This window comes from Dromiciops gliroides, chromosome 2, assembly GCF_019393635.1.
Source record: "Dromiciops gliroides isolate mDroGli1 chromosome 2, mDroGli1.pri, whole genome shotgun sequence".
In the NCBI taxonomy this organism is placed as follows: domain Eukaryota; kingdom Metazoa; phylum Chordata; class Mammalia; order Microbiotheria; family Microbiotheriidae; genus Dromiciops; species Dromiciops gliroides.
Genome location: NC_057862.1, coordinates 439,870,807 through 439,897,236, shown reverse-complemented (window position 1 = coordinate 439,897,236; position 26,430 = coordinate 439,870,807). Strand labels below are relative to the sequence as shown.

Below are 26,430 nucleotides of genomic sequence, written 5' to 3'. Positions count from 1 at the left end.
TTGCTAAATAGGTATTGTTTATTAAGGCTTGTATTCTCCTAGAGGAAAAAAGTTAATCTGATGTCCATTACTCCATACAGGCAGTAATAGTAGAGACAAGAGTTATACGTTCTAAATACAAGTCTAAATGATACAGTTTAAACTTTAAATCAGAGGGTCTTTTGGAGTAAATAGTTTTCAGAAGATATTTTCTTTCTAATATAGTAAAGATCCTCTACAATAAACACGTGCAGATTCAGTGGGCTAGAGCAACAGGCATGAGCACCATTTTCATGCTTAATTCCAATTCCATTTGGTGGTGAGTTCTTCAATGGTTCCCTCATTCCACAAAAACATGACAGCAAATTTGAGTTTTTTAAAGTTTTTCTTTTACTCATCCAACAGAAAAAAAAAATTAGACATGTACACTGTCAATTTTAAACATTTGAGCATAATCCATCATACTTTCCATCCTATTAGTTACTACTTATTAAAGCTCAGCATTATTGGTATAAAAAACTTAAAATGGCATTAGGATTCTCAAATAAGGAATAGGGAAAAATTAAAAATGTCTGCAGTAAAACTAAGAACACCTGAAAGCTGAACCAGGTTTAAAACACATTTCCAAAACTCCTGCATGTTGATAGCATCACATCATTATTTAGCTATATAAACAATAAAGCAATTATGGCTGAAAGTAATATTCTCTGCAGGATCTGGTATAACAAATGCGCTCAAAAAGCTCTGGTTAACAGAACTTGAAAAGGATTCTTTTGTTTGTGTTAAATCTAAACAATTTTCCACAGCATCTGAAAACTTAAAATTTAATTTTTCCCCATTAAGTAGAAAATCAAACTGACAATCCTGGCTTTTTAGAAGTATAATCACAGACAAAATAAATGGCATAACATTTGCACAAAGTAATCTGATTTACCTTTTGATTTCAGTATTTTTAAGAGAAAGTATTTAACAGAATGTTTTACATGACAAAATAATGCATGGTTTCTTATGTTTGCCATAAAACCATAAAAGGGGGAGTATACGAAGGTTCATATTTATAGATATACAAAATTACTGTGAATATAAGAAAAGGAACATAATTTTTGCCAAAACTTAAAATAAAAAATCTTTGGGAAGCATTAGGCCTGTCTTTTTTGTTTGTTTTTTAAGGATGCTTGTCTTATGGTTTATTAGGTCAGTCTGATTAATAGCTGACTTAAAAAAATACAACTTTATTAATGGGTTCTAGAGCATGGTACATAGAAAAATACAAATTAATGCAGATCCACCTGGGCAAAAAAAAAAAAAGCTATAAAGTAATTAAAGATGCAACAACTTAATTTCCCCTGTATGAGAAGATACATTGAAGCTGAAAGCTTTAGTCAGTCCTGATGCCTAGATACAGCACCAGCATTTTTGTTTTTCATAGGTGAGTTTGTGAAAAGTTCTAGTTTATCTTTATTCTTACTGTTTGTTTCGATTCTGCCGTTCCTATAAAAAAGAAAATAAGTGAAGGTTAAATATATTAAAATGACACATTATATACACTTCAAAAGGTAAAATATAAAACTCGCCCACCATGACAAAATTTACCTACCATATTATCGGAGTTTTTGCCCATGGCATGCCTAAAATTACAGATTCCCAATGAGACGATCTATAAATTGCATTTGAAGCCCCAAAACAAAATTAGTGATACTGGTCAAATCAGGTTAGCATTTAAACACACTGAACTGTTTCCTTTTTAAATTAAGTCAGTTTGGAACCATCAAGCAGAAATATTTAATATTTCTGATTAACAGGGTTATTTACTTAAGTGATCAAGCTTTTCTTAACCTGAATTATCTGATTAAATATCAATTACATTTTTCATGGGAAAAATACTAATATTATTTGTACCCAATAAGAGCTGCTAACACTGCAGAGAAAATGCCACTGCCTCCATTCAAATATTCCTTTATGTATTATATTCACTCACATTTTATTTAGTTTACTTCTACTCCCTTTCAAACAAGATCACCTTCTTTGCCAAAGTATAACCAACTTGTTCTGGGACTGTCTAGAAACAATTTTCATTTTTTCCTGGCATATTCAGCACAGAATTTAAGCATATGAAGAAAAATCCAATTCCAAAAATAAATTATTTAACTTATGACTACTCAGAAAAAATAGTTCTTACACAGATCCATTTCCAAGAATGAAACTGCTAATCATGATGTATAGAACAGCACCATGCTAACAGTATAAAAGCTTGAACCTTTATTTCCTATGTCCACAAATAAAAAGAAAGCCCCTAGCTTGTTAAAGTACAATTTAAACAAACTAAAGTCTTCTGTTAATTTCAATTACTTACATTATATATGTGAAATATGATATTATAAATAGTATTTAACTGAAAATGTTCTTTATTCTCGCTTTTCTCAAATTTTATTCTAGGATAAAATAATAACTCGTATACCTAGGAAGGTTTTAATTTCCTCCAACTTCACCTCTTTAAAAAATTAAGAAAAATTAAATAAGTCTAGACCATGAGAGCAAAATAATCATATTTTATTTAACTCACAACATGCACTGTATTCTCCTGAGAAATGGAAGTCATTTCCTTCTATGAGATTGATGGCTCCTCTCAAAGCAAACAGTTCCTCTTTCTGCCCTACCATTATCAATATCCTTCATGCTTACAATGTATAGCTTTTTTTTCCCCCTATATAATTCCTCATTCAATTTTTTGACTGTAAATATTTCTCTTGTTCATTTGGTACAAATAATCACCAGAAAATCATTATCCGGTAAGCAGTTAAGCATCATCTCCTTTATATAAATGAAATGGTAACAAAAGATAGGTTCAACCTTACAGCTGAATGCTCAACAATGAACATTTCAGCAACTGCTTACTTCTAATTTACTTTAGCTTGCCTTTTTCCAGTTTTCAGACAAAAAATTGTTATCCTGAGATTGCAGCCTTCTTATTTATATGGAAATGATCCAATATGCTCTGGATTGGTTCATGTCAGTAATACCTATGATCAATGCTAGAGTTTGAAGTGTGGATGAAGGATTCTTTGGTTTAATTTTATACTGAGTTGAACACTCAAATTTTCAATAATCTAAATACAATATGACTGAAGATAACCCAAGAGTTGTTTAGTGTTTGTTCACAGTTAATTAACCTTTTGTCAAATCTAGAACCTGGTGGCTTTACTAAGGAATTAGAAGTAATTTCAAAGTTGAATTTCTTAACTTACAGCATTAAGGGCTCAACACTTTATGAAATTTTAGAGTATCCTTAAAATTATTTTCACTATATCATACTTTAAGAATTGTGTCCATCAAACACTGGTACAAGTCTATAAAAGTTGGTAACTTAAAATGGAAATTTTTGAAATTTGTTTTATAGGTATCAGAAAGCACAAAATTTTAATTTTAAAATAAAACAAAACCCAAGTGCATAGGGTAGCTTCAAATACCATTAAAATTTAGTAAAACTAAATGAAAATTATGCCAAAAATTTACAACCAGGATGATAATTCATTTTCCTGTCTCAATTATTTCTTTTCTGTTTACTTTACATTTAAGAATGCACTATTTGGGGCAGCTAGGTGGCACAGTGGATAGAGCATCAGCCCTGGATTCAGGAGGACCTGAGTTCAAATACTGCCTCAGACACTTGACACTTACTAGCTGTGTGACCCTGGGCAAGTCACTTAACTCCAATTGCCTCCCCCCCAAAAAAATGCACTATTTACTGGAAATCCAGAGATAATTTAAATCCAACATAAAGATATATAAAACTCTCAGTTCTTAATGAAATCCTTGAACTGATATTATCCTGTTACCTAAAATATACATACAGTCTCTTAATTTCCAACATGCATTCTAAGAAGTTCAAAAGATTTTATATCAAGTGGTAAAATTGGTGAATGTTTCTGAGATGAAAAACTTTCATTTAAGCTTTCTTAGAATATTAAAAAGAAGTTTTTGAAAAATTTTCTTATTAGTCAATTCTTATTTATCTGTTCTGACCAGTGGAACAGCTAAGTTGAGCTCGGAGAGCATAATTAAATTTACTTTAATGATTGTGCTTAATTAGGATAATATCAAAATTGGTTTGCATTTTCTGACACACTTCAAGGTAAGTAACTAGAAGAAAGAGGTACTGCCAACTTCTGCACTAAGGAAGAGGACAGGTTATTCAAATAATGAAGGTGGATCTAATGACCTAAAGCTAATTTTCAGGTTGATTAAAATGTATTTATACATGCTAACACTTACTAGATGTGCAACCCATGGATGAGTCACTGAACTTCTGAGACTCAGTGAAAAGGCTTGGTAAGCTTTAAAAGATTACATAAACAAGAGTTAAAGCATAATTAGTATTTTCATACTAAGCATACTACATATATATGTGTGTATATATATAATATATATGTATATAAACCTTTCATCTGAAAAGCTAGAAGAGTTCAAAAAATTTATATAATTTCAATAGACTTCACATGTCTAGGAGGTTAAACAAGGTAGAGTCTTACCAGAGCCATCTCAGAGAAGTAAACTAAGATACAGCTATTAAATGACTTAACCACACTATGTTGTCTGGCCTCAGACACTTAACACTTACTAGCTGTGTGACCCTGGGAAAGTCACTTAACCCTAATTGGCTCACTGAAAAAAAAAAAAAGTCTCCTGATCTGAACATCACCTAGGAACAATAATAATCATCTTTTTATGCTACAGTTATCAGCTATTAGAGCTGAAAAGAACTTATAGAGGCCATCTAAGTTCAACTCCTTTGAGCTACCCCTTATTTCAAATGGAATACTGATACGAAGTTACTACTAAATAAAACTAAAAGTAGTTTTTATTTTACAAGTTGTGCTTTTAATATCATTTCCTTCCTATACAAACCATGCAAGTACTCAAAAACTCATGTCAAAAAAGGAAAACTGTCTATGTTTTTTAATTTGTATATAAATATTTTCTTAAAATAAAAATTTAAGAATGTGTTATCCTCGATGTCAGGAATAGCTTGATCTAATAGGACTTCCCTTAGCAGACTGCCCATACCTGAAAAATTAAGCCTGAAGATTGGAGACAATCACACATGAATGACTATACTACATCACCAGCATGTCACTTTGCTTGCTCATGGACCCCAGCTTTGATCATCCATGCAGTCTTATCCTAAAAATTATTCAAACATATTAAAGCTATTTTGCATAGCACAATCATTTTAGTCATTTAATCCCATGTTTCCCTTATAGCAATGGAAATGAATTATATTAAAAAGTTGATGAACAAATGAGAGCTCTTAACTGATGAATGGAGTAGAGAGGCATTAAAATAATTTGTTCAAATTAGAACGACAGAAAAAGTAAAGGTGGCCACACGAGGAAGTCAAATTCCCATTCAAATTTATATTCCCTTCCAAAATTTTGCAAGAAAAAAATGAAATATTTGAAATAAATGTGATTAGCCTAGAAATGGAGAAATGAGAGCAGTTTGTTACTCATGAGCAAGTCTATCTATGGAATAAGCAGTGAATCATCAAGTTCAAATTCTCTATCTTAAATCTTCCTCTGCTTTGACACAAATAAAAGGAAAGCACCATATTTCCCCTCCTATTTATTCCCAATCCCAAGAAAACCTTAAATTAAAATCAAAACCCTTAAAAAGCAAAGCACATTATCACTTTTCTGAACACTCAGAATAAGAGAGCTCAAAATTCAAACAGAAATTACTCAGTTTATAAATTACTGTCTTGTGAAAATGTCTAGCAAATTCCTAGAAGGTGGAAATTCTCCAACAAACTTAAGAGTATAAGGTAGAATTGATACTACCTCATACTATTTTTTTCTTCTATTTGTAGGACTAGAAGAGTCTCTGAGGTGAAGTATTGGATTTCTATGATTATTAAATCAAAAAGAACCATCAGGTCTCCCTAAGTTTGCCATTACAATACCTGACATTTCCTTGACTTTTCTATTTTCATGACTTGTACTTTAATACTTCAAGGATCTGTAATTTCATCGGTGTGGATATGCCCTCCACTGATGCAGATCACAACCGCTCTGTAACTTAGATGGTGTCTGAGTTGCTGTGGCAAAAAAAAAAAATTCAACCTGTGGCCAACCTGGTGATTTTCATGATTATAGTGCTCAAATCTGAATTACTCATACCAACAATTACATAGTAATTTCTGTTTCTATCCTCCCCTTTTTAGATAACATATTTATCTTTTCTGAAAACTAAGAAATCAAATACAAATTTACCTTGCGTACTACTTCTTCTTCTTCTTGGCGCTTTTCATAATGAGAAAAGTCATCAAAGATGGAGGTTGTGTGCTTGTAAGTGGAAATAATTTTAAGCACTTGTTTAGCTTTTTCTAAGGGTACCTCCTGTGTGTCACGGGAGTTTGTAACTGGTTTGTTGTCATTATTCTCCAGTCTGATGTGTCGAAGTTGGTTGTTGGGCACATCCTTGACAAAGATCCACTTGACATCAAATTTCCCCTTCCATTTGTCCTGAGACCAGACCCCAGCACTAGTGCCATAGTCCACAGGTGACTTCATTTCTGCCACTCCACAAAAATGTCCACTACCATTGACACTGAAGAGCAAATAGACAGGACCCTTACTGTTCATAGAGCGGAAAGCACTGTCCAAACGTTTGTTTCCATGTTCTGTGCTACACCAAATGGAGTATTTAATGGAACGATGAATATCATCCTCAGAATAGCTCTTTATTATGAACACACGTCCATTTTTAAGGTTCCAATCAAATTCTTTAGGGTTATAACTATGGGCAGCTTTCAGTTTTTCAAGGACAGGGTGTGATTCTCCACTTGGAACAGAATTAGTTTGGGCATTTCCAGTAGAATTGCTATCGCTACTGGTTCCTCCACTTTGTCCAAAAGCTGCATTTCGGTTTCGAGGGGCTACCCAGCGGTTTGGGGGTGGTTGCTGAGGGTTCTGATATTGTGTCTGGGCCAAAGGAGGAGGCTGAGTTGGAATAGGCTGAACAATCTGTTGTTGTGGCTGTGGGAGAGACTGAGGTGATGGAATCTGTTGGGGAGCGGGAGCCTTGCTCACAGGCCCCTTATTATCCCAAGTACCAATGTCCATATTATGTTTTATAGGTGGTGGAGGTAAAGCACCTCCGATTATAGGTCCACTTTTTGTTTTCATTTTAGGTTGTGGTTTTGCAGGTTTGCTGGCAATGGCAGCCCAAGATGTTGGTTTTGAAACAGGTAAGTTTACACTTGATCCACCATTACCAGAAAGAGCACCAGTCATTACAGCACTGTTAACAGATCCTACTGTCTTAACTGCAGATGTTGTCACATCTCCACCAATCTTAAGTCCAACCATTCCCTGCTCAATGCTATTCATTCCAGGTGCTTTATTTAAAGTGTCATTATGAAATCCTGTCTGTCCATCAACCATAGTACCACCCAAAGAACTGGGTGGGTAGCTATAACTGCTTCCATAAGCTGAACTTTGAGTCTGTTGTCCTTGGGATCCACTTGTTCCCCATGCTGAAAATGCAGGGTTTTCTGGGAAAAAATTAAATCTGTGTGGATAGATATTGTTTCCCAGACCCCCAGGTTGTCCAAAAACAGCATCATGCATGAAATGATGGTCGCCATTACTAAGCTGTCCATAGGTGGTGAGATATGGAATAGGTGGGTCACCACCAGTAGACCATGGTGCTTCACTGAGTGAATAAGGAAATCCAATAGATGGTGGATAGTAACTGGAAAGGTAGGGATCAGTCATTGAGGGATAGCTATTATTCTGTTAAAGAAAATCAAAATTATTTTTAGAGTTAGGTTTGTATTTATAAAAATATAAAGAATTTGTTAAAATTTTGTGATTAATTTTCCTTTTTAAAGTGCTATACTTTGTTTAAACCACAGATCAACTACAGCTTTGTGCTGGGTAAGTGATTATCAAAATGGCTATCAATGGCATATTAAAAATGGCATATTAAAAGCTAAAGGCTTATTTAAGAATGACATAAGGTTTTTAATGCAGATTGAGAATTCAAACATTTCAGATCAGTCTCAAAGTACAAAGCAATTTCATTTATGACTATTTGAATTTAAATAAAAAGTAATCAATCATATGAAAAAGTAAATCCTTAATCTAAAGTTAAATATTTTACTGAGTTCATCTAATTACATCATAATTGACTGTTAACACACTTAACCATCTCTGGGGTTAAAATCCTTTCTACCCATAACTTTCAAAGATAGAGCCAGGGCTGGAACTGTATCTTTTTGTATGCTTTACAGTGAAATTTGCAGAACTCATTACTCCCCAGGTAGGAAATACTAAAAGTGCAAACAGCTCCAAAAAGGAGTCATGTACATTCATGAAAGATTCCTTATAATTTATTAATGGAAATTAGGATATTTTAAGGCATTTTTCTAACCTAAAATCAACAGGGAAAACAATAATGCCTTTTGTGTCACTATCAGAAGAATAATAGTGGACTGGAAGGCAACACAATATAGGAGGAAGAACTGGCCTTGGATTATATGGGTTTGTTATTAAATAAACTATGCATAATATAGCTCTTTGGGTGCTATTTTTATTGTTTTATAGAAGAAATAGAAGTTAATTCCTGTTATGCCAGACCACTAGGCCAAGTTTCTGTGGTCAGCAGACTTACTGTAATCCTTCGTTCTGTTAACACCTCTCCCTCTCTTTCCCTCCAAATCAAAGGAAGAGAGAAGACTGCAAATAACTGCTCTAAGAGAGACCTATAGTATTGATCACACTCATTTTATTAGCTCTCATTATTTCTCCAAGTAAACTGGCCTTCCAGAACTGCTGACCCTGAACAAATTTTGAGAAGTTGTCTGGAATGTAAGTGTTTCTCAGGCACTGTAAAATCTGATGCTATGAACCACATCCCTTCTTCCCATGCCAATCACTATTAATAGAAAACATTTAGATAGCACTTCCTATGTGCCAGGCACTGTGCTAAATGTTTTACAATTCTTATCTCATTTGGTGCTCAAAACAACCCTTGGGAGGTAGATACTATTATCATCCCCATTTTACAGATGAGGAAACTGAGGCAAACAGAAGTAAGGTGACTTGTCCAGAATCACTCAGCCAGTAAGTATTTGAGGTCACATCTGAACTTAGATCTTCCTGACTACCAGAACTCCATCCACTGCACCACCTAGCTGCCACCAAAACCATTCTTGTCCTGGTGGTGACCCTAAGCAATCAGATTAGTGGAAGGTTTTAGTCATAAGGTAGACACCTCCATTCTGCCCTCATACTGGGTCTAGAAATTCTGACATCATAAAATAAATGGAAAATATATTTCCTTTCTTTTTCAATTTGTCACAAATGGGTGTATGTACCACTTTTCTTCACTTAAGAAGTGGGGAATTATGGATGTGGAATGCTGCATAAACTATCTGACTAAAGTCAATACATTGACTGGATTTTCTGAATTTAAAAACAATCTTTGTTATAATGGAAGCAGGAGAGAGAGAGTAGTGTGTATATCCAAATGAGTGTAAATGTAAAAACAAAAGGCATCAATAATTGTTTTTTAAAATTTTATTTCTCCTCAAACCCATCTCTTTTACATTACCCAACAAGCAAACTGGGATTTTACTTAACAGGAGCCCAAGAGTAGACTTATTCTTTCTTTATAAAGCCCTCCACAGTCCCTCATCCCTCCAGACAACCCAAGATGATCAAGGTCACCCTCTCTGTACTAAAACCATCTGCTTCGATTCCTATTACAGCCTGTTCCTTCAAGATAAAGTTCTCTTCCAAATGTCAAAGTTACACCATGATTAGGATGTACTAATGTCACTACAATGCACTCTTGGATACAACTGTAATGAGTTTATATTCATACCCACTCTGAAATGTAGGGAGAGGTATGATGGCAAAGTATAATGAGCACTGGATTTAAAAGTTGAAGATCTGGGTTTAAATCCCTGTATTATACTTAAATCCTTGTACGACCACTGACAAGTCATTTTGCTATATGCCTAAGGTTCTTCTGCCAAAAAAAAAGGATATGGAATAGATGATCTCTTACATTCCTTTTAATTCTAAGTCCTATATTCCTAATTGGAGACTATTTTTAAAACTTGATGACTGTGACAAGAATGGGAGAGTTAAAGGACTATTCTGTAGAAATGGCAAAGATTGAAGCTAACTGATCCATAAAGCAGACTAACTTAGTTGAGCAAATTGGAAGCAAAGAAGGTAGTGACTGAATTTAACAAAACTACAATCCCTCAGAAGTAATGGTTGAGGGTAGCTACGTGGCGCAGTAGATAGAGCACCAGCCCTGGAGTCAGGAGGACCTGAGTTCAAATCCGGCCTCAGACACTTGACACTTACTAGCTGTGTGACCCTGGGCAAGTCACTTAACCCCAATTGCCTCACCAAAAAAAAAAAAGAAAGAAAGAAAGAAAGAAAGAAATGTTAGTATCAGAAGTAATGGTTGCTCCTGACATATATATGTCTTGACTGAACTGCAAATCAAATCCAAGTATATATGCAAACACATAAAATAGCACGATGCACCTTAAACCACTACCTTCCATCTCTGATAATAGGGATTTATTTATTTACTTCCTTTGTTTAGATTTTTAAGTCTTTCGCAGCCTGGCCCTAAACTACCTTTCCAACCTTATTATATGGTATTCTTATTGCCAGCCAAATTAGCCTTCTTGATATTCTTTGCACTAGACATCTGCCACACTTGGAATGCACACTCTCATCTTACCTCCATCTCTTAGTATCCCTTATTTCTTTCAAAACTGCTCAGGTGCCATTTTCTGCCCCAAACTTTTCCTGAGCTCCAGAACTACTAACGTGCCACCCCCAATTTTCATATTTTTTCTGCTTATTTTTCCTATACAAAGAACAGTCTATAGGGAGAATACAGGTATGCTCCTACCTGTACACAAATACACAAATCAACTGGAAGTGATTACATTATAAAATGAGTTTTCCTTCAAAGATTTCTCTGAAAGTTCCTTTAAGAAGCAAAATTCCCTAACATATTTAAATTCCTTTATAAATATTCGGTTTTTATGACAGTTATCTTTTAATGACTGCACTATCTCCTGAACTATATTGTACTCTCCTAGTGGGAAAGAACTGTCTTCCATTTCTTTCTAACCCCCACATACTGAAAATAAATGCCTGATGAAGGGAGGGAAGAGATAAGATTCTATTTATATATTTTCCTTCTTTACCTATTGTATAGGTATTTACAACATTCAATAGAGCTGAGAAGCAGTTTACTTAAAAGTGCTGCTAACAAGAAAATCATATGTCTAAAGATTAAAGAGATCTTAGAGATCATCTGTTTTAATTCATTAATTTTTCAAATGATGAAATTAAGGCCCAGAGAAGTAAAAAAACTTGCTGAAGGCAAAAGCTATTGAGCAGAAGTGATAGGATTTGAACCCAGGTTCTCTAATTTCAAATCCACCAACTTTTCCACAAGAAGCTATGTCATCAGTCCCTGGACCGGCCACTCCAAGATGCTATTTCTCTGTCCTCAAGGTCAGGAGGTCTCACTTCCTCTTTCAGCAGGAAGCTCATATAAAAATAGGGACAATGAAAAAATGGAGACCCTCTCTTCCTTCATCCACTCACCACTCCTCTTAAATACACACACACACACACACACACACACACACACACATACACACAGAGTCTCTAGCCTTACATATAACCTTCCTTGCACATACATAAACTTATTCTTTGGTTCTTAGCCTTGTGTAGGTGTAACCACCAAAATAACATACAAAATCCACCCCAAGAAACAATCTTTTGGCATTTCCTTTCATTCATGTACATGCTTACAAACACAAACTCATTCTTATTCTGTGCTCACACAGGACCCTCCCTCCCCTACTTTAGTTTACATGTTTTCTGTTACGTCTTGTCTACATACATTGAGCATTCGAGCACATAAAAGATCATCTATAGGGTCTCTTCTAGCTCAAAAAATTCTATAGTTCTATTGCAAACTGAAAACTCCTTAACTTTATTTTTTCATGTAACAAACAAATTAGCTCTGTACTTCCTCAATTCATTAGGTTGCAAATTTATTTCAGTTTTAACAATAGTGGAGTCCCCCAGGAGTAATACATATGAACGCCTCATTATGACATGACAGCAACTCTGAATTCTCAAAGGCTATGGCACTAATGCACAAGCTAAGGCAGGTCTTAACTTGAAAAGATAACAAGTATGGTACCAGTAAAGAATTATCATCTAAGGATTAGTCTTGGTAAGTCTAGAAAAGTTGACAATAGAAGACAGCCCATCAGGGTGATTCACTTGGCCATGGTTACTCACAAAGACTATGTACAGAATGTTCCAAAGTTTTAAGTTATTAAAGTTTAAAGCTGCACAAAAGACTTTTGGAACAACTTATATAGAAGAGCTTCAATCAGCACAGGTAGAAAAAATACCCACAAAAATGAAATCAGATTTATTGAAGAGTAAAACATTTACATAGGTTAGTTATCGAAGATATGAAAACAAAATCAAAACTGTATATTTATGCTTTTGTGATATTTCATAAAGGGTATACTCCTGTTCTCAGAAGCAATAACAAAAACAATCCTATGGGAACATATTAGGGTAATAAAAGTTAAAACCAAAACTACCAATTCCTTTGGTCTAAGCATTACCTCAAACAACTAATGAATAGCCTTAACTATGATGACATTATAATCCCAGTCTCTGAGACAGTAATCCCTCTTTAAAACAGAAAATATTAACAGTTTCCTTCAAACAGCAAAACCAAGATAAGTAAATCAGGAACTAAAAAAAGGAGTTTCTTTGTAGAAGTTTATAAACTCCCTAATAGACAATGAAAATTTAAGTAATCACTGGTTAGTATTCTTAGTCAATTTACTTTTGTTACTTTAAAAAGAAGGGCTTATGGGGGCAACTAGGTGGTGCAGTGGATAAAGCACCAGCCCTGGATTCCAGAGGACCCAAGTTCAAATCCAGCCTCAGACACACTAACACTTATTGTGTGACCCTGGGCAAGTCACTTAACCTTCATTGGCCTGCAACTCCCCCCCCCCCAAAAAAAACCCCAAAAAGATGTCTTACAAAAAAATATATTCAAAAGTTAAAACTGGTATACACTGGCTCCAGAACTAAAAGCAGGAAAGGGTGTTTCCGTATTCACTGGAAATGTAATCATATAAAAAGGTCATGGAACTGAAATCTTTATTTCCTATATCCTTTTTTCTGAGAAGCAAGACCCCAAATTATGTAAATACTTAAGTTTCATGAACAATAAAATGATTCAGACATTACAATGACAGAGAAAAGGAAGAGTCATTCTTTAAAAAATCTTATTTATTTATTTATTTTAGGAAGTCATTTAAGCAGAAAGCCTTTAAAGGTATATTAGAAAGCATCTGATGAATCTGATTACTTTCACGAGTTCTTTCGAAGTAGTAAAATCACCAAACATAATGAAGAGGTTTTGCTCCCTATGAAATAATTCATAAAGGCCAGGGCCTCTAAGGTCAGAGAATATCTTAAATTTACAGAAAGTTTAAGAAGAAATCCCCATGGGTGGGTACCATGTATGTCAAGAAAATCATTGAAATTCCTTCACTTGATTGATAATTTTAAATAAGTATTCATAAGGATTTTTTCCCTTTGAATTCTTGTTTATCTCCAGAATTAGAAAGCTCAATAATGGAATGCAGAGACAGCAGTTTCTGACATATATTATTTCTCAGTATGTTTTATGACACAATATGCTTATTGTCTTTGAAAACTTATCTACCAATAAAAATAATAAAACTTGCTGCTCATTCCATCAGCGCATTTGGTTTTAAGTAATTATATTGGTAAAGTTAATATTCATCTTTATTATATGCTTCAAGGAAATTTCAGTTTTTTAAAACTTCATTGTGAGAAATCTAGATCAAAAAAATGGCTAAGATTAACAACTGTTTAAATCCCTAAAATATTTGTGTTTTCTCTCAAATAGATGCCCCAAATGAATGCCCTAGACTTACCAATAAGTGATTTAAAAGATATTCTACTACAGATACAAAAAATACAATTTAAAAATTCACTTTGATAAAGAACATCTATTTAATGTCTTTTTTCTGAGAAGTTAAATAAAATCCCTAAAAATATCTTTGATTAAAGTGTTAAGAACTCTACTTTCAGCAGTGTATAAACTATTGCTGGGAAATTGTCTCTTAGGACAATCTTCTAACATCATTAAAAATGGGTAAAACAAAAAAGCCAGAACAGTAGTTTTCAACTGATTCATATCAATAATATGATAAAAGTATTTACAAACATAGAGTACTAACAGAGGCACTACATAGTTAAGCCTCAAAATTAAATCTAGCTATTTTAATTATAAATGTCTCAAATAAATCAATTCTGGAACCTAAAAAAGTTGTTTCATTACAGTATGTTTTTCTGAAAAAAAAGTTTAGAATAGGCCAAATCAACTTTGATTACACATCATAAACTTAACTGAAAAACTCAAAAGTAAAAGCACTATACATATATCTGACAGTGCTAGCTCCTAATCAGTCTAGTCCCCCTGAGTAACTCATGGACCACACACAATATGCAGTATGCGGTAGAAACAACTCGAGTCACAGTCAGAGGGCCTGGGTTCAAATCCTGTTTCTGTCACTTACTACCCTTGGACAAATCACTTTTTCTTTGGGTCTCAGTTTTTGCACCTATTAAAATGAAGGGGTTGTACTAGTTGTCTAGTACTACATGATCATTAACATCCCATCTACAACTAAATCCTATGATTTTTAAACAGCCTATATACTACTTAACTGCTACAAAATTTCCTTTCCTCCTCAATCCTTTCATTGCTCAACTGACTGCTTTAGACTTAATTCTGAAAGCCATTCTTAAAGAGATGACCTTGTTAAATTATGAAAAATTTAAGATAAGATTTTTAATAAAAATATTAATTTTCTTTTTACATTAGACATGTGATACCTTTCCATACATTGTAAATAAAGCTAAATTGCACAAAAACAGTAGCTCACATTTATATAGCACTACAAGGTCTGCAAAGATCTTTTCTCATAAACTCTGTGAAGCAGATACTGAACTATTATTTTCATTGTACAGATGAGGAAATGGAGTGGTAGTGATTTGCCCAGGGCCATAGAGCTAATGAGAAGGAAAATAGAAGGAAAAAAGCATGGTGTACTGTAAAGAACATTCATGAGATGTGGAGAATACTTAAGAGTTCCCAGTTCAGTTACTTATTACTTATGGGACCTTAAGAAAGTCATTTCTCTTATCTGGACCTCAATATCATCATCTGTAATATGGGGGTGAAGGGACTGAGAGACATTTGTACCATATGATCCATAAAGTTCCTTCCAGTTCTAATTCCTATGAATCTAGTACCTTATCTATTCAGAACATAAATAAGAACCAGTAAAGTAAAAAGAGGCTTCTGCACAGATAAAATAAATGTTACAAAGTTCATGCTCTATAACTTACTCTACACATGAAAATCCCTCACTGTAGGCAGAATCTATTTCCTTTTATTTACACACCAAGAGCTAACAGAGAAGCAAACTGATAGCAAGACGTGATAAAGGACAGCAAAGCAAAAGACAAGAAAAACTGAAAAGCAGGACACAGGGGAAAAAAACGTCTTGGGCCATTCAGCCCTATGCAACTCAAAAGTACTTTTAGGTACCACTGTATTCAGCTGCCCCAACCAGTCTGTCCACCTCCAATCTCGTATCTCCAACTGTCTTTCAGAAATCTCCACATGGATGTTCAATAGACATCTTAAACTCCACATGTCCAAAGCAAACTCATTATCTTTTCCCCTAAGCCCTCACCCCACCCCCACAACTTCACTATTACTAGAGAGGAAGCCATCCTCCTAGTCCTTCAGGCTTATAACTTAAGAGTCAAGCTGGATTCATCACTACCTCACACTCCCATATCTAAGCTGTTGCTAAGGTCTGTCAATTTCACTTTTGCAAGATCTCTCAAATATGCCCCCTTCTCTGTTCTGATACCCACACCATTCCAATGCAGGCCCTTATCACCTCATGCCTAGACTACTGCAGTGCCTGCTGGTGGGTCAGCCTGCCTCAAGTCTCTCCCCACTCCAATGCATCCCTCTATTCAGTCACCAAACCGATTTCCTAAAGTTCAAGTCTGACCATGTCACTCCCCACCATTCAATAAACTCCAGAGGCTTCCTTTTGTCTCCAGAAGCAAATATGGAATGCTGTCTGGCATTCAAAGCCCTTTATGACCTAATCCTACCTTTTCAGTTTTCTTACTCCTTACTCTGATCCAGTGACACTGGTCTCTTTGCTATTCCACAAACAACACACTCCATCTCTCTGCTCTAGGTATTTTCACTGACTGTCCCCCATGCCTGGAGCACTTTCATTCCTAAATTCCAGCTCCTTAATTCCAGTTCCTAAATTCCCTGGCTTCCTTTAAGTTCCAACTAAAATCCCATCTTTTAAAGAAAGCCTTTCCTGACCCCTCTAAATTCTAGTGTTTTCCCTGTTAACTATTTCCTATTTATCCTTTATTTGTTTAAGAGTTGTTTCCCCAATTAGATGGTGAGCCCCCTGAGGGCAGAGGCTGTCTTTTTCCTCTTTTTGTATCTCCAAAGCTTAGTACAGTGCCTGGCACATAGTAGGAACTTAATAAATGTTTATTGATTGATTGATATTAACTAGCATTCACAATGATACTCCACCTGCATCCCAGCATCAAGAAAATGTTTGTGGTGAGTATACCTTAAGAAGGCAGGAAAGTATGCAATACAGTTTACACCAGCATAGTATTTTATTCATTTTTTAAAAATTAGTGTAGGGAGCTCCAGGTGAAGAACTTCCTCCACCAATACAGACTGGTACCAGTTTTGCAATTTAATGCAATTAAAAAGTTTCCTGGCATAATGAGAGGTCAATTGACTTGCCCAAGATGACACAGCCAGAGACAAGACTTGAACCCATGTCTTCTTGATTCTAAGACCAGCTCTCTACCTCTTATACTCCACTGTCTCTCTTATAACACTCACACATAATTGGCATTTGACAAATAGTGTATTAAATATAAAGACTTTTCAAAACTTTTTTAAATGTTTGGATCCTTAAAGGGGTAAACCCTCAAGCATATAATAAAATCAGCTATCCATAACTCCCTGAGTTTTAGGATAGTCAAGATCTTACTATTACTCTAATTTACTGTATCATACAAGACAGTAAGAGACCAGAAAGGACCGAATCTTTAAAACTAACGATTTTAAGAAGTTCATAGGAGACAATTTTGTAAATGATGAATGCCTCATTTTATATTCCATTTCAATTCAACTTAACTTCCAACAATGAGAAATTTGCAAAAACAGACTTGTGTCTAAAAGTGCATTTCTTTATTTTGCCTAAATTGTTCAGGTTTTGTAGTAAACATCAGTACATCTAGTCTGGATGTCATCAACAATATCTAGATACCTAGAATACAATCAAGGCATCTGGAAATATCTAGATTGGCAAGAGGTCTCACTTCAATGATCAGACAAAATCACTATTGAAAAATGGATTAGCATATTACATCTTGAAAATAAGTTTGAAAATTCAGGATTGTTTGAAAGAAGAAAATTCTGCAAACGAAATAATGACCTATTTCAGAAGTTAGAATCCAAAGACAAAAGAGCAGTATCCCCAAATAACTCACAATTATAATAATTTAAGGAGATTTTAAATAGAATTGAACTCACATATGATTTATATATAAAATTAATTTTTTAAAAAGATAAAAAAAGGCTTTCTGGTTCCAACTCTGTAGTTTTGGGCAAGGAAATTAACCTCTCAGCCACAACTTCCTTCATCCTCTAAAAAAAATTGGTGGATGGGGTAGTGGAAAAAGGGTAATAAGCCAGATGATTTCTGAGTTCCCAGCCAGTTCTTAGACTGGTATAATGGTAATATGAATAGCTTACATTTATGTGTAGGGATTGCAAATATGTATTATCTCCACCGATTAATTTGTAGTGGAAAGAGCCCTGGATCTGAATCCTAGATATAATACTTACTAGCTATGTAACCATGGGCAAGTCCCTTCACCTCTTTGACCCTGTTGCTTCATCTATAAAATCAAGATCAATAAAAAGAACACTGCCTACCTCAAAGAGTTGTAGTAAGGAGATGGCTTGGTAAACCTGAAAGTACTACAGAAATATGAATTGTCACTGTGATATTCTATAGTTCTACAAGCATCAAGAATCTAGCATCCTCCATGCATCCAATAACATTTCTAAATATGACTTCCACATCAGTAGGGTATTTGGAAAATGTTCCATTATCAATTATTAGCTTTACTCTATCTCACTACAAATTTTAAAACTTCATATAAAGTAATAAAAAATGTGATAATGGCCAGTGGTACAAACTTTTTCTACATTACCTCAGAACCAATACAGAATTGTGGCCAAGGTAGCTATTCCAATTTTTGAAAAAGCCAGTTCAGTTAAGTTTTTTAAAACTTTTTTTGGCTAAAATTCAACAGTTCAAACATTTGTGAAGCACTTGCTATGTGCAAAGCTCTGTGGTAGGTGCTCAGAATGCATATACAAAATAAAAGTCTTTGCCCTCAAAGAATTTATGATGTAACTGGAAACATTAGATATATGTAAAATAACTAAGGATAAGTTCAATGCATAAGAGAGTAAAACATAATGATATATAGAAAAATCCAAAAGTAAGTTAAATTAAAATATAATCATGATGGACAAAGAAACATTTTCATTGTACAGTCTCTAAAATGAACCTGAAGCTAAAGAAAAATTAGCCTTTTGTCATTGACCTGAGGGAAGATGGTGAAGAGGAAAGAATGCTGGATCTACAGAGAGTGGACAGAACCCAGGTCTACCACTTACTATTACATGAGCTTAGGACAATCACTTAACCTCCCTGGGCTTCAGTTTCCTCTTAATAAAATGAGGGGGTTGGACTAAATTACTCCTGAGGCTCCTCTTCCTGTTACAAATCTATGACCTATTACCCTGAGTTGAGATGAGGTCATCTCTGCTTCCCAAACCCAGGGCAAGGCATTGCTAACTAGAGAGGCAATAGGCTAAGATATTCTGAGTCTGGTTAGCTTTGGCAGAGAGTCAGACTAACCAAGAAGCAAGCAGAGGAATTCTAGATGGCCTGTGCTCATCTCTATGGGGCTTGTCAGCCTACTGGGACTATTAATAGCTTAGTCTCTGACTTAACACCTGGCAGGGAGCCAGTATTAAGACAGCCAGGAAAAAAAGTCATCAGAAGTGGGTGCTCTGTGGAAGGTCAAAGTATGTGGGGTGGGGGAGGAGCATTCCTCTAAAGTACATTCTAAGTTTAAAACTAAGAAAACAGGACTTTTTCATAGTTCTAAACATAGGTCACAGAAACATTTTTAGGGTTGCAAAGGACCTAGGAGATCATTTAGTCTAAATCTTTCATTTTATAGATAGAGAAAGCAAGGGCCAGAGATATTAAGTGACTTGCCCAAGATTACAAAGGATGAAGCAGCAGAAGCAGGATTTAAGCCCAGACCATGTAACTCAAAGCCAGTGCTCTGGAAGCTTTTGAATATATGCTTGCTACAATGGCCAAAGACTTGCCAAAGACACCATATTAAATGACAATTCTCAAAGCCACCTGAAAACTCCTCTATCTATTCTATCACATCCCTCCATAGGAAGCAGTTCCATCAGAAAAAATCCTAAGACTTTAGAGATGGAAGGGATCTTAGAAGCCAAACTAGTCCACTCCCCCAACCCCACCCCCATTTTGCTGATGGGGAAATCAGGGTCCAGAGAAGTTAAGTGATTTGTCTAAGGTCACTCAGGTAAGTGTCAAAGATGAGACTTGAACTGGGGTCTTCCTGACTCCAAATCCAGCACTCTAATCCACTATACCATGCTATTGCCTGAAATAAAGACTCTCATCTTAATTGCATTTTTGACCTGTTTAATATAGAAGCATACTTTAAGAGTCAAAAGGCTAGTTAGCCCTCTTATTTAAAATTTTTTCAGGGTTTCTTTCACTTCAAACTATACTGTTTTATTTATTCCTTGGGGAATTAAAAAAAAAAACAGCCCCAAAGCACACAGCAAAAAATTTTCAATGTAAACAAATTTTTAAAGAACACATTAACAACATACTAACCTGATTTGACTGTCCAGAAAGGTAGGGTTCAAAGTCATTGTCATGCACTGTATCCTTCTGATGCAACGAACCATTTTGTACTAGAAGTTGTAAAATATTACACCTTAAAAATTCATCAACAATCACTTTAAAACATACAAATTAAAAAAGATCAAGTTTCTTTTCCTATTAATTTTTGTTAAAAATTACATGATTTCCAATATGTAAAAATGGAAATAATCATTAATAGTACTACACATAATAGCACAGAACTTTAAATAACCTTAGATATTTTATTTTTATGAATTTTGAGAAGTCTAAAAATAAACTAAAATAAAGACCGAATGTATATAAATGACCATGGATGTGGTCCAGCTACATTGGTCTACTTGCAGTTCCTCACATACTAAGCTCCATTTCCATCTCTGAGCCTTTCTATTAACTGTCCCCTAGACCTGGAAGGCTCTTCTACATCTCCACTTCTTAGAATCCTTGGCTTCTTTCAAGCCTCCACTCAAAAACCACCTTCTGCAGAAGACCTTTCCCAGATTACTCCCCACCCTCCCCCCCCAAAATGGCACATAGTAATTAATGTATACACATGTTCACATAGACTACCTCCTAATAAATAAGAGCTAAGCTCAACTTGTAGTAAATGAGACTCAAATTCCATTCCAAACTAAGGACACCAATGAAAATTCTATTTCAGGAAAACACACAAAATTTGTGATGCACATGTAGCTGAGGAAATGACTACAATTACATGACAAAAAATTCTGGAAGTCACATAATTAAGTTCCAACCCCATTTATGATTCTGACCTGGAAAAATGAATATACACAATGCAATTAATGACATCAGCACAATACAGCAAAGTAAAAACAGTCTTCTGAAAAAATATGAAGATTTCTGATTACTGGTTTTATAACTTTTAAAAAACAAAATTTCAACTATTCCAAAAGATCTTTAAAGTGTGAGACCACACAAAAAGAATTAAACTTCCTTCCCAGAGAAGCACATATTAAATCAGATGACAATTCTGCTACATAAATTATCTTAGGACTAGGTAAAATAGACCTGCATTTTCATTTAAATCATTCAATTCTGTGATGATTCAATCTGGGAACTCCCTCACACTTCCATCATTAAACAAAAATAAAAGAAGAATATGAGGGAAAGCACAGAATCAGAAAAATTTAAATCTTAGTCTTGGTTCAAACCATGCTCTTTACTGATGTGGTATCTGAGGCCTAATGACTTGGCCAAGGTCACATAGTCAAAAAGCTGTGATAAAAAGCCACCTCTTCTGATTTTCAGGCCTGTGCTTTCCTGTATACCACAATACCTTTCCTGGGATTTTTTTTATGTCTGGAAATTTATTTTCTTCAACAAGTTAACAACCTTACCCTGCATGCAACCCAAAGCGTTTCTTAAAAATCTAACGAAAAAAAAAAAGACTGGTTTCTTTGGTAGCCTACTAGGTGTTTTCCATATGGTCTTTACTGCAAACATGAATCATTTTAAAAGAACGAGCTCCTCCTTCATCATATACTATTATACAATCAAATACAAATTCCCAGAACTTTCCTTACCTTTATTATCTTGTCCTTTTGTTCTCTGTAATGCCATAGTCCAGGAGACCAAACACAGAAAAAGCCCAAGAAAGGATGAAAAAAAGTTACTCGTTGAGCTATCGATTAAGTCCAGTAAGAAAAGTTTAAAAGAAAAACACCAAAGTTCTAAGTGCCTCGTTTAAAAGAATGTTTTTGTTTTGTTTTTTAACAATGGAAAGTACTGTACTCACTCCTCATTGCAATTATTAATCCAAGCCTATGTTTAGTTTACATGCGGGGTGGGGAGCTTTCTCTACCCTTCCAGGTCACAGACAGTTTCTTCTCTTCCTCCCCGCGCGCCCCTCCCCACCCCCCTTTAAAGCTTCCCCAGAACTGGAGAAGGCTGGGAATGATCGAAAGCGGGGAGGAAAGGAATAGCAGGAAGATCTCGGAACAGCAGTCCAGACTGGGGGTGGGGGTATGAATGAACAGCGGAAAGAAGGGGCAAACAGCCCAGAGGAGTTCTCCCGGCCCCCTCCCCTCAGACGCACTCCGGGGGCGGGGACCCCGGAGGTAACCCCAGCCTCCCCACCAACACCACAGACTTACCTGAGGGTCTACGCTGGTGGCCGACATAATTCATGAACCAGGTCCCGGGGGGTGGAAAGGGGGAGGAAGGGGGAGGGGAGGGGAGGGGAGGGGAGAAGGGAAGGGCTTGCCCCGGGTCCGGGAGGCGGGGGCACCGAGGGTCGGGTCGGGTCGGGCCGGTCCCGCGCGGTGCGTCTAAGGGCGGCGCGGCGCTGAGGGCCTGGGCCCGCCGGGACTGCGGGGGTGGCGCCGAGGCTCCGTCTCTGGCCGGGGTGGGGTGGGGTGGGGGGCCCTGTCACTTCCCGCTCCTCACCGCCCGCTTGCCCACCGACCCCCCACCCTGTCCCTCCCTCCCACCCTCCCACCCACCCTGCCCGGGCAGCCTCTCCCTAGCGACAGCAGGCTCGCAGAGCTAAAGCAAAACAGCAATGGAGGACGAGGAAGAAGAGAAAGGCTGAGGCGGCAGCGGCAGGAGCCTCAAGATGGGGATGGACGGAGGAAGCGCTGACTCCAATGGCGGCAGCGGCGGCGGGGACGAAGCTGTGCGGACGTCAACGCCTGCGCGGGGCAGGCCGGGAAACCATCCGGCCCCGGCCGGGAAGGAGGTGGGGGGGGCAGGGGGGAGCGGTAAGGAAAGGAGGATGGGAGAGAACCGACTGGCGGCCCGCTACGTGCCGCGCGCTTGCGCGCTGAAGCCTCGACGGGACTTCAACTCACTACTTGGGATTTTCCTCCAGCTTGGCTTGGGAGGAGGTGGAGGGACGGAAACCAGGAAGTCACATGGGGGGGGGGCGGTATTTGAGGCTGTTGCTACCGGGGTGAGGTGAGTTGCAGGTACTGGACTCCTATGCCCGCTGTGTGTCTACGGTCTAGAAACCACCGAACTCAAGCCCTCCTCCTTTCTGAAGATTCTTCTGATTCTATTCATGATATCTTGAGAAGTTGGTTCTGCAAGGTCTCCTAAACCCACTGGATCATTTAGCAAAATGAGGGGACTGAGACCCAGAGAAAGTGACTTGATCAAGCTCATCCAGCTAGTTTATGATGCGCCCACAACTAAGACCCAGATCTCCCGCGTTCCAGTCTACTGTTCATTCAGTTGTACTTGGTGGTGGTGTTCTTTTTATTGAAGAGGACCAAAGACATCATGGATGATGGCAAATTAGACTTAAGTGAGGCAGAATTGCACAAAGTGCTCAACCTCACTCCCTCATCTAGTCATCGAAGTCCAGTGGCAAAACAAAAGTCAAGTTGCCCAGGATGCAGTAGGTGACTGATAGCTTCAGTGTCCGAAGCTCTAAGCACCCCACAGCACCTTCTTCTGCAGCCTTCATAAAAGCTGTTGGAACAAATTGTTCTTATCCGCCCATTCTAATAGGAAATCTTCATGTTTGAAGGTTTGAAGCCTGTTGGTTACCCTCATCCTGGTTTAGCTCATCTGCCTAGAGGGTTTCACGGGAGCATGGCCTCAGAACATGCTAAGGCCACCTAGAGCCACAGGTGAGAGCTGGGTGACAGGTAAACAACAAAGGGGGAGGGAGGTGGGTAATCAATGATCAGGGGAACCAGCACCTCTAGTATGAGGGTTTGGTAAACCCTTTTGAAAAGGGCCATTCATCTACCTTTGGTGTCCACCTGTCACCTGTGGCTCCAAGAACATGCTTGGTGGCCTCACCCCTGTAAGACTCTAAAATCTAATTCTCTTTCAACTACATTGTGTTGCTTTTCTAAGTGATCTGCTATAAAGGTAGGAAACATTTATTAAGTGCCTACTGTATGCCTGGTGCTGTGCTGACTACTGGGGATGAAAAGGGAGGCAAAAGAATCCCTGCCCTCCAGGACCTTACAATCTAATGAAGGAGACAGCATGCAAACAAATACATACCAAGCAGGTTATATGCATGATAAATAGGAAATAGTTAAAGGGGGAAGGCACTGAAAATTAAGAGGGGGTTGTGGAAGGCTTCTTGTAGGAAATGGGATTTTAGTTGGGGACTTCAAAGAAGCCAAGGAGGTCAGTAGTGGGAGTGGAGGAGAGAGAACACTCTAGGTATGGGGGGCAGTCAAAGAGAATGGCCAAGAGCATCTTGTTCATGGAACAGCCAGGAGGTCTGTGTCACTGGATCAAAGATTAAGTATTGGGGAGTAACCTGTAAGAAGACTGGCAAGGTGAGGAGGGCTAGGTCTCGAAGGGCTTTGAATGCCAAAAACATAATTTCTATAGTTTTTCTATAGCTTTATATATTTCTGTAGATCTATAGATTTCTATAGGCTTTACATTCAATGACTGGGGTAGATAGTACAAGTATTGCTGCACCTATTTTATAGAGGTTAAACAATGTCCATAATTAGTTTGGCTTTTAGAGGTTAATGACACCTATAATTTCCACTATATCCATTGTGGTGATAGTGCCAAGGGCACAAATGGATTTTGTTTGTTTCAAGGATCGGGCTTGGCCTTTGAAGGAGTCCTGGCCCTCTTACAAGGTTTAAGGAGAAAATTCCAGGAATGGGCTTCATTCATCATAACTTTGGGCAACTTAAGCAGCAACCCTGGGTGGCTGTTTGCTGGTTATATTTTATAGTAAAATTGTGGTTTTTCATTTCCAGAGCCTAATACAGAAAAGTCTATATAGTACAAAATGATCCAAACTGAGGGAGGGACTAAAAAGTATAAAAAAAAAAATAACTATAACTAACCTGAAAAATTATATAACTACTTATATGAAAATTTATTTTAGAAAAATTTTAATTGGGCCATAAGTCCTGCCGCAGTCACCATTCAAATGTAAGAATATTTTAACTGACTAGCCGGGCCCTAATCTAACTGGGGGCCTAATCTGGGGACTTTTGACTGGCTGGCTATTTGACTGCTATTAACTTAGTATGGGCTGTTTAAAAGTTTCTCCACACTGCTCCGCTCCCAAATTGATAAGCAAACAAGAAGCCTCTTAATTAAATAATCAAAGCAGAGTTTATTTATGAGATACGATTTAAAAATAAGAATACAGGGAAATAAAATATACAACCTGACTGCTTTCTGGTGTGTCTCTCTCCTGCCGTAACTTATGCTTACTCTTTGCCACCTACCTTTCTTAGCGTCCTCCTGCATACTAACGGACCTTCTTCTAGCATTCCCCTCACTGAAAAGCCTCCCTGCTCCATACTCCTGCCAACCCCCCTGAAAAGCCTCTTACTGTTGTGAATCCCCTTTCTTTACTGTAGCCACAGTCTCCTTAGCGATTTCCTAGTCCTCCGGCATCCTCCTTCTGTCCATCCTGTAGCCTTGCTCTTAGGTTTTTCTCCGTCTCCACCTCACTGTCTAACTGCCCAGTATATATCTTCCTTCTCTCCCCTCAAACCTTGGGCTCCCTTTGCCCCCACACATGCCAAGCTAATCCGCCAGCTGGGCTGCGGCCGGGGCTCGAGTCTGCTATGCTGCACCACACCCAGGGCTCAAGGGGCCGTGCCCCTGCTGTGCACCCCGGACCAGCAGGGCAAGCCCATGATCTCCATCCTTCTGGCTGGCATTGCTTAGGGCCCACAGGGCTTTTCAGCTCTGCTGAAGTGGAGGGGGAGGGGCACCAGCCCCTCTTACACAGAAAAAAACCTGAGGGCCTAAGGCTTTTTAATCTCAGTCCCCAAATCACGATAAATTCCCACAGAAGAATTGGAGAATTTGGATTTTCCTCTTAGGATTGGGTGCCTCTGAATTAGGGCTGAACTAACCCTTATCCATCATTGTTGTTTTTAAATCATAAACATATTATTTTCTAGTTACATGTAGAGATAGTTTTCAACATTTGTTTTTATAAGATTTCTAGTTTCACATCATTGTTTCTTGTCAGAAAATACTCAGTCTGTCCTCTCCATGCTAATACTTTGAGTGAGAACACTGGTATAGAGTCCCTTTGGAGCCAAGGAAAACGGAGCTAATCCTCTGTTGCCCTCACCATGTGATGAAATGGAAAAAAAAAAAACTACTGAATACAATCACAAGACCTAGATTCTCTCCAGCTGTACAGCCTTGGACAAATACTTGACTTCCCTGAGCCTCAGTTTCTTCATCTGCAAAGTGGAGATAATACTTGCCTTGCCTATCTCATAGACCAG

At 37.3% G+C, this 26,430-nt stretch overlaps 2 protein-coding genes across 7 annotated transcripts in view; one reads left to right on the top strand and one right to left on the bottom strand.

Annotated features, from left to right (window-relative positions):
* On the bottom strand, window positions 1-22,609 carry YTHDF1 (YTH N6-methyladenosine RNA binding protein 1). Of its 6 annotated transcripts, XR_006354884.1 has the most exons (9): window positions 22,339-22,609; window positions 21,769-21,793; window positions 20,198-20,277; window positions 18,172-18,216; window positions 6,249-7,772; window positions 5,939-6,073; window positions 5,044-5,160; window positions 4,252-4,313; window positions 1-1,470 (listed from the first exon to the last, which is right to left on the bottom strand). XR_006354884.1 is itself a non-coding variant. In XM_043985754.1 (7 exons), exons 1-6 carry the CDS (start codon window positions 22,363-22,365, stop codon window positions 5,987-5,989), a joined length of 1,788 nt encoding a protein of 595 aa, XP_043841689.1. In that variant the 5' UTR covers window positions 22,366-22,609; the 3' UTR covers window positions 1-1,470; window positions 5,939-5,986. The 6 variants fall into 6 exon arrangements, 4 of the variants coding, with proteins under 4 accessions (XP_043841689.1, XP_043841691.1, XP_043841692.1 ...); XR_006354885.1 differs by lacking the exon at window positions 5,044-5,160; XM_043985754.1 differs by lacking the exons at window positions 4,252-4,313; window positions 5,044-5,160.
* A 77-nt stretch (window positions 22,610-22,686) lies between these two features.
* Window positions 22,687-26,430, top strand: part of BIRC7 (baculoviral IAP repeat containing 7) — a 54,075-nt gene continuing 50,331 nt past the window's right edge. The window contains 1 exon segment of the mRNA XM_043985944.1: window positions 22,687-23,817. The gene's annotated coding sequence lies outside the window, so the exon portion shown is untranslated.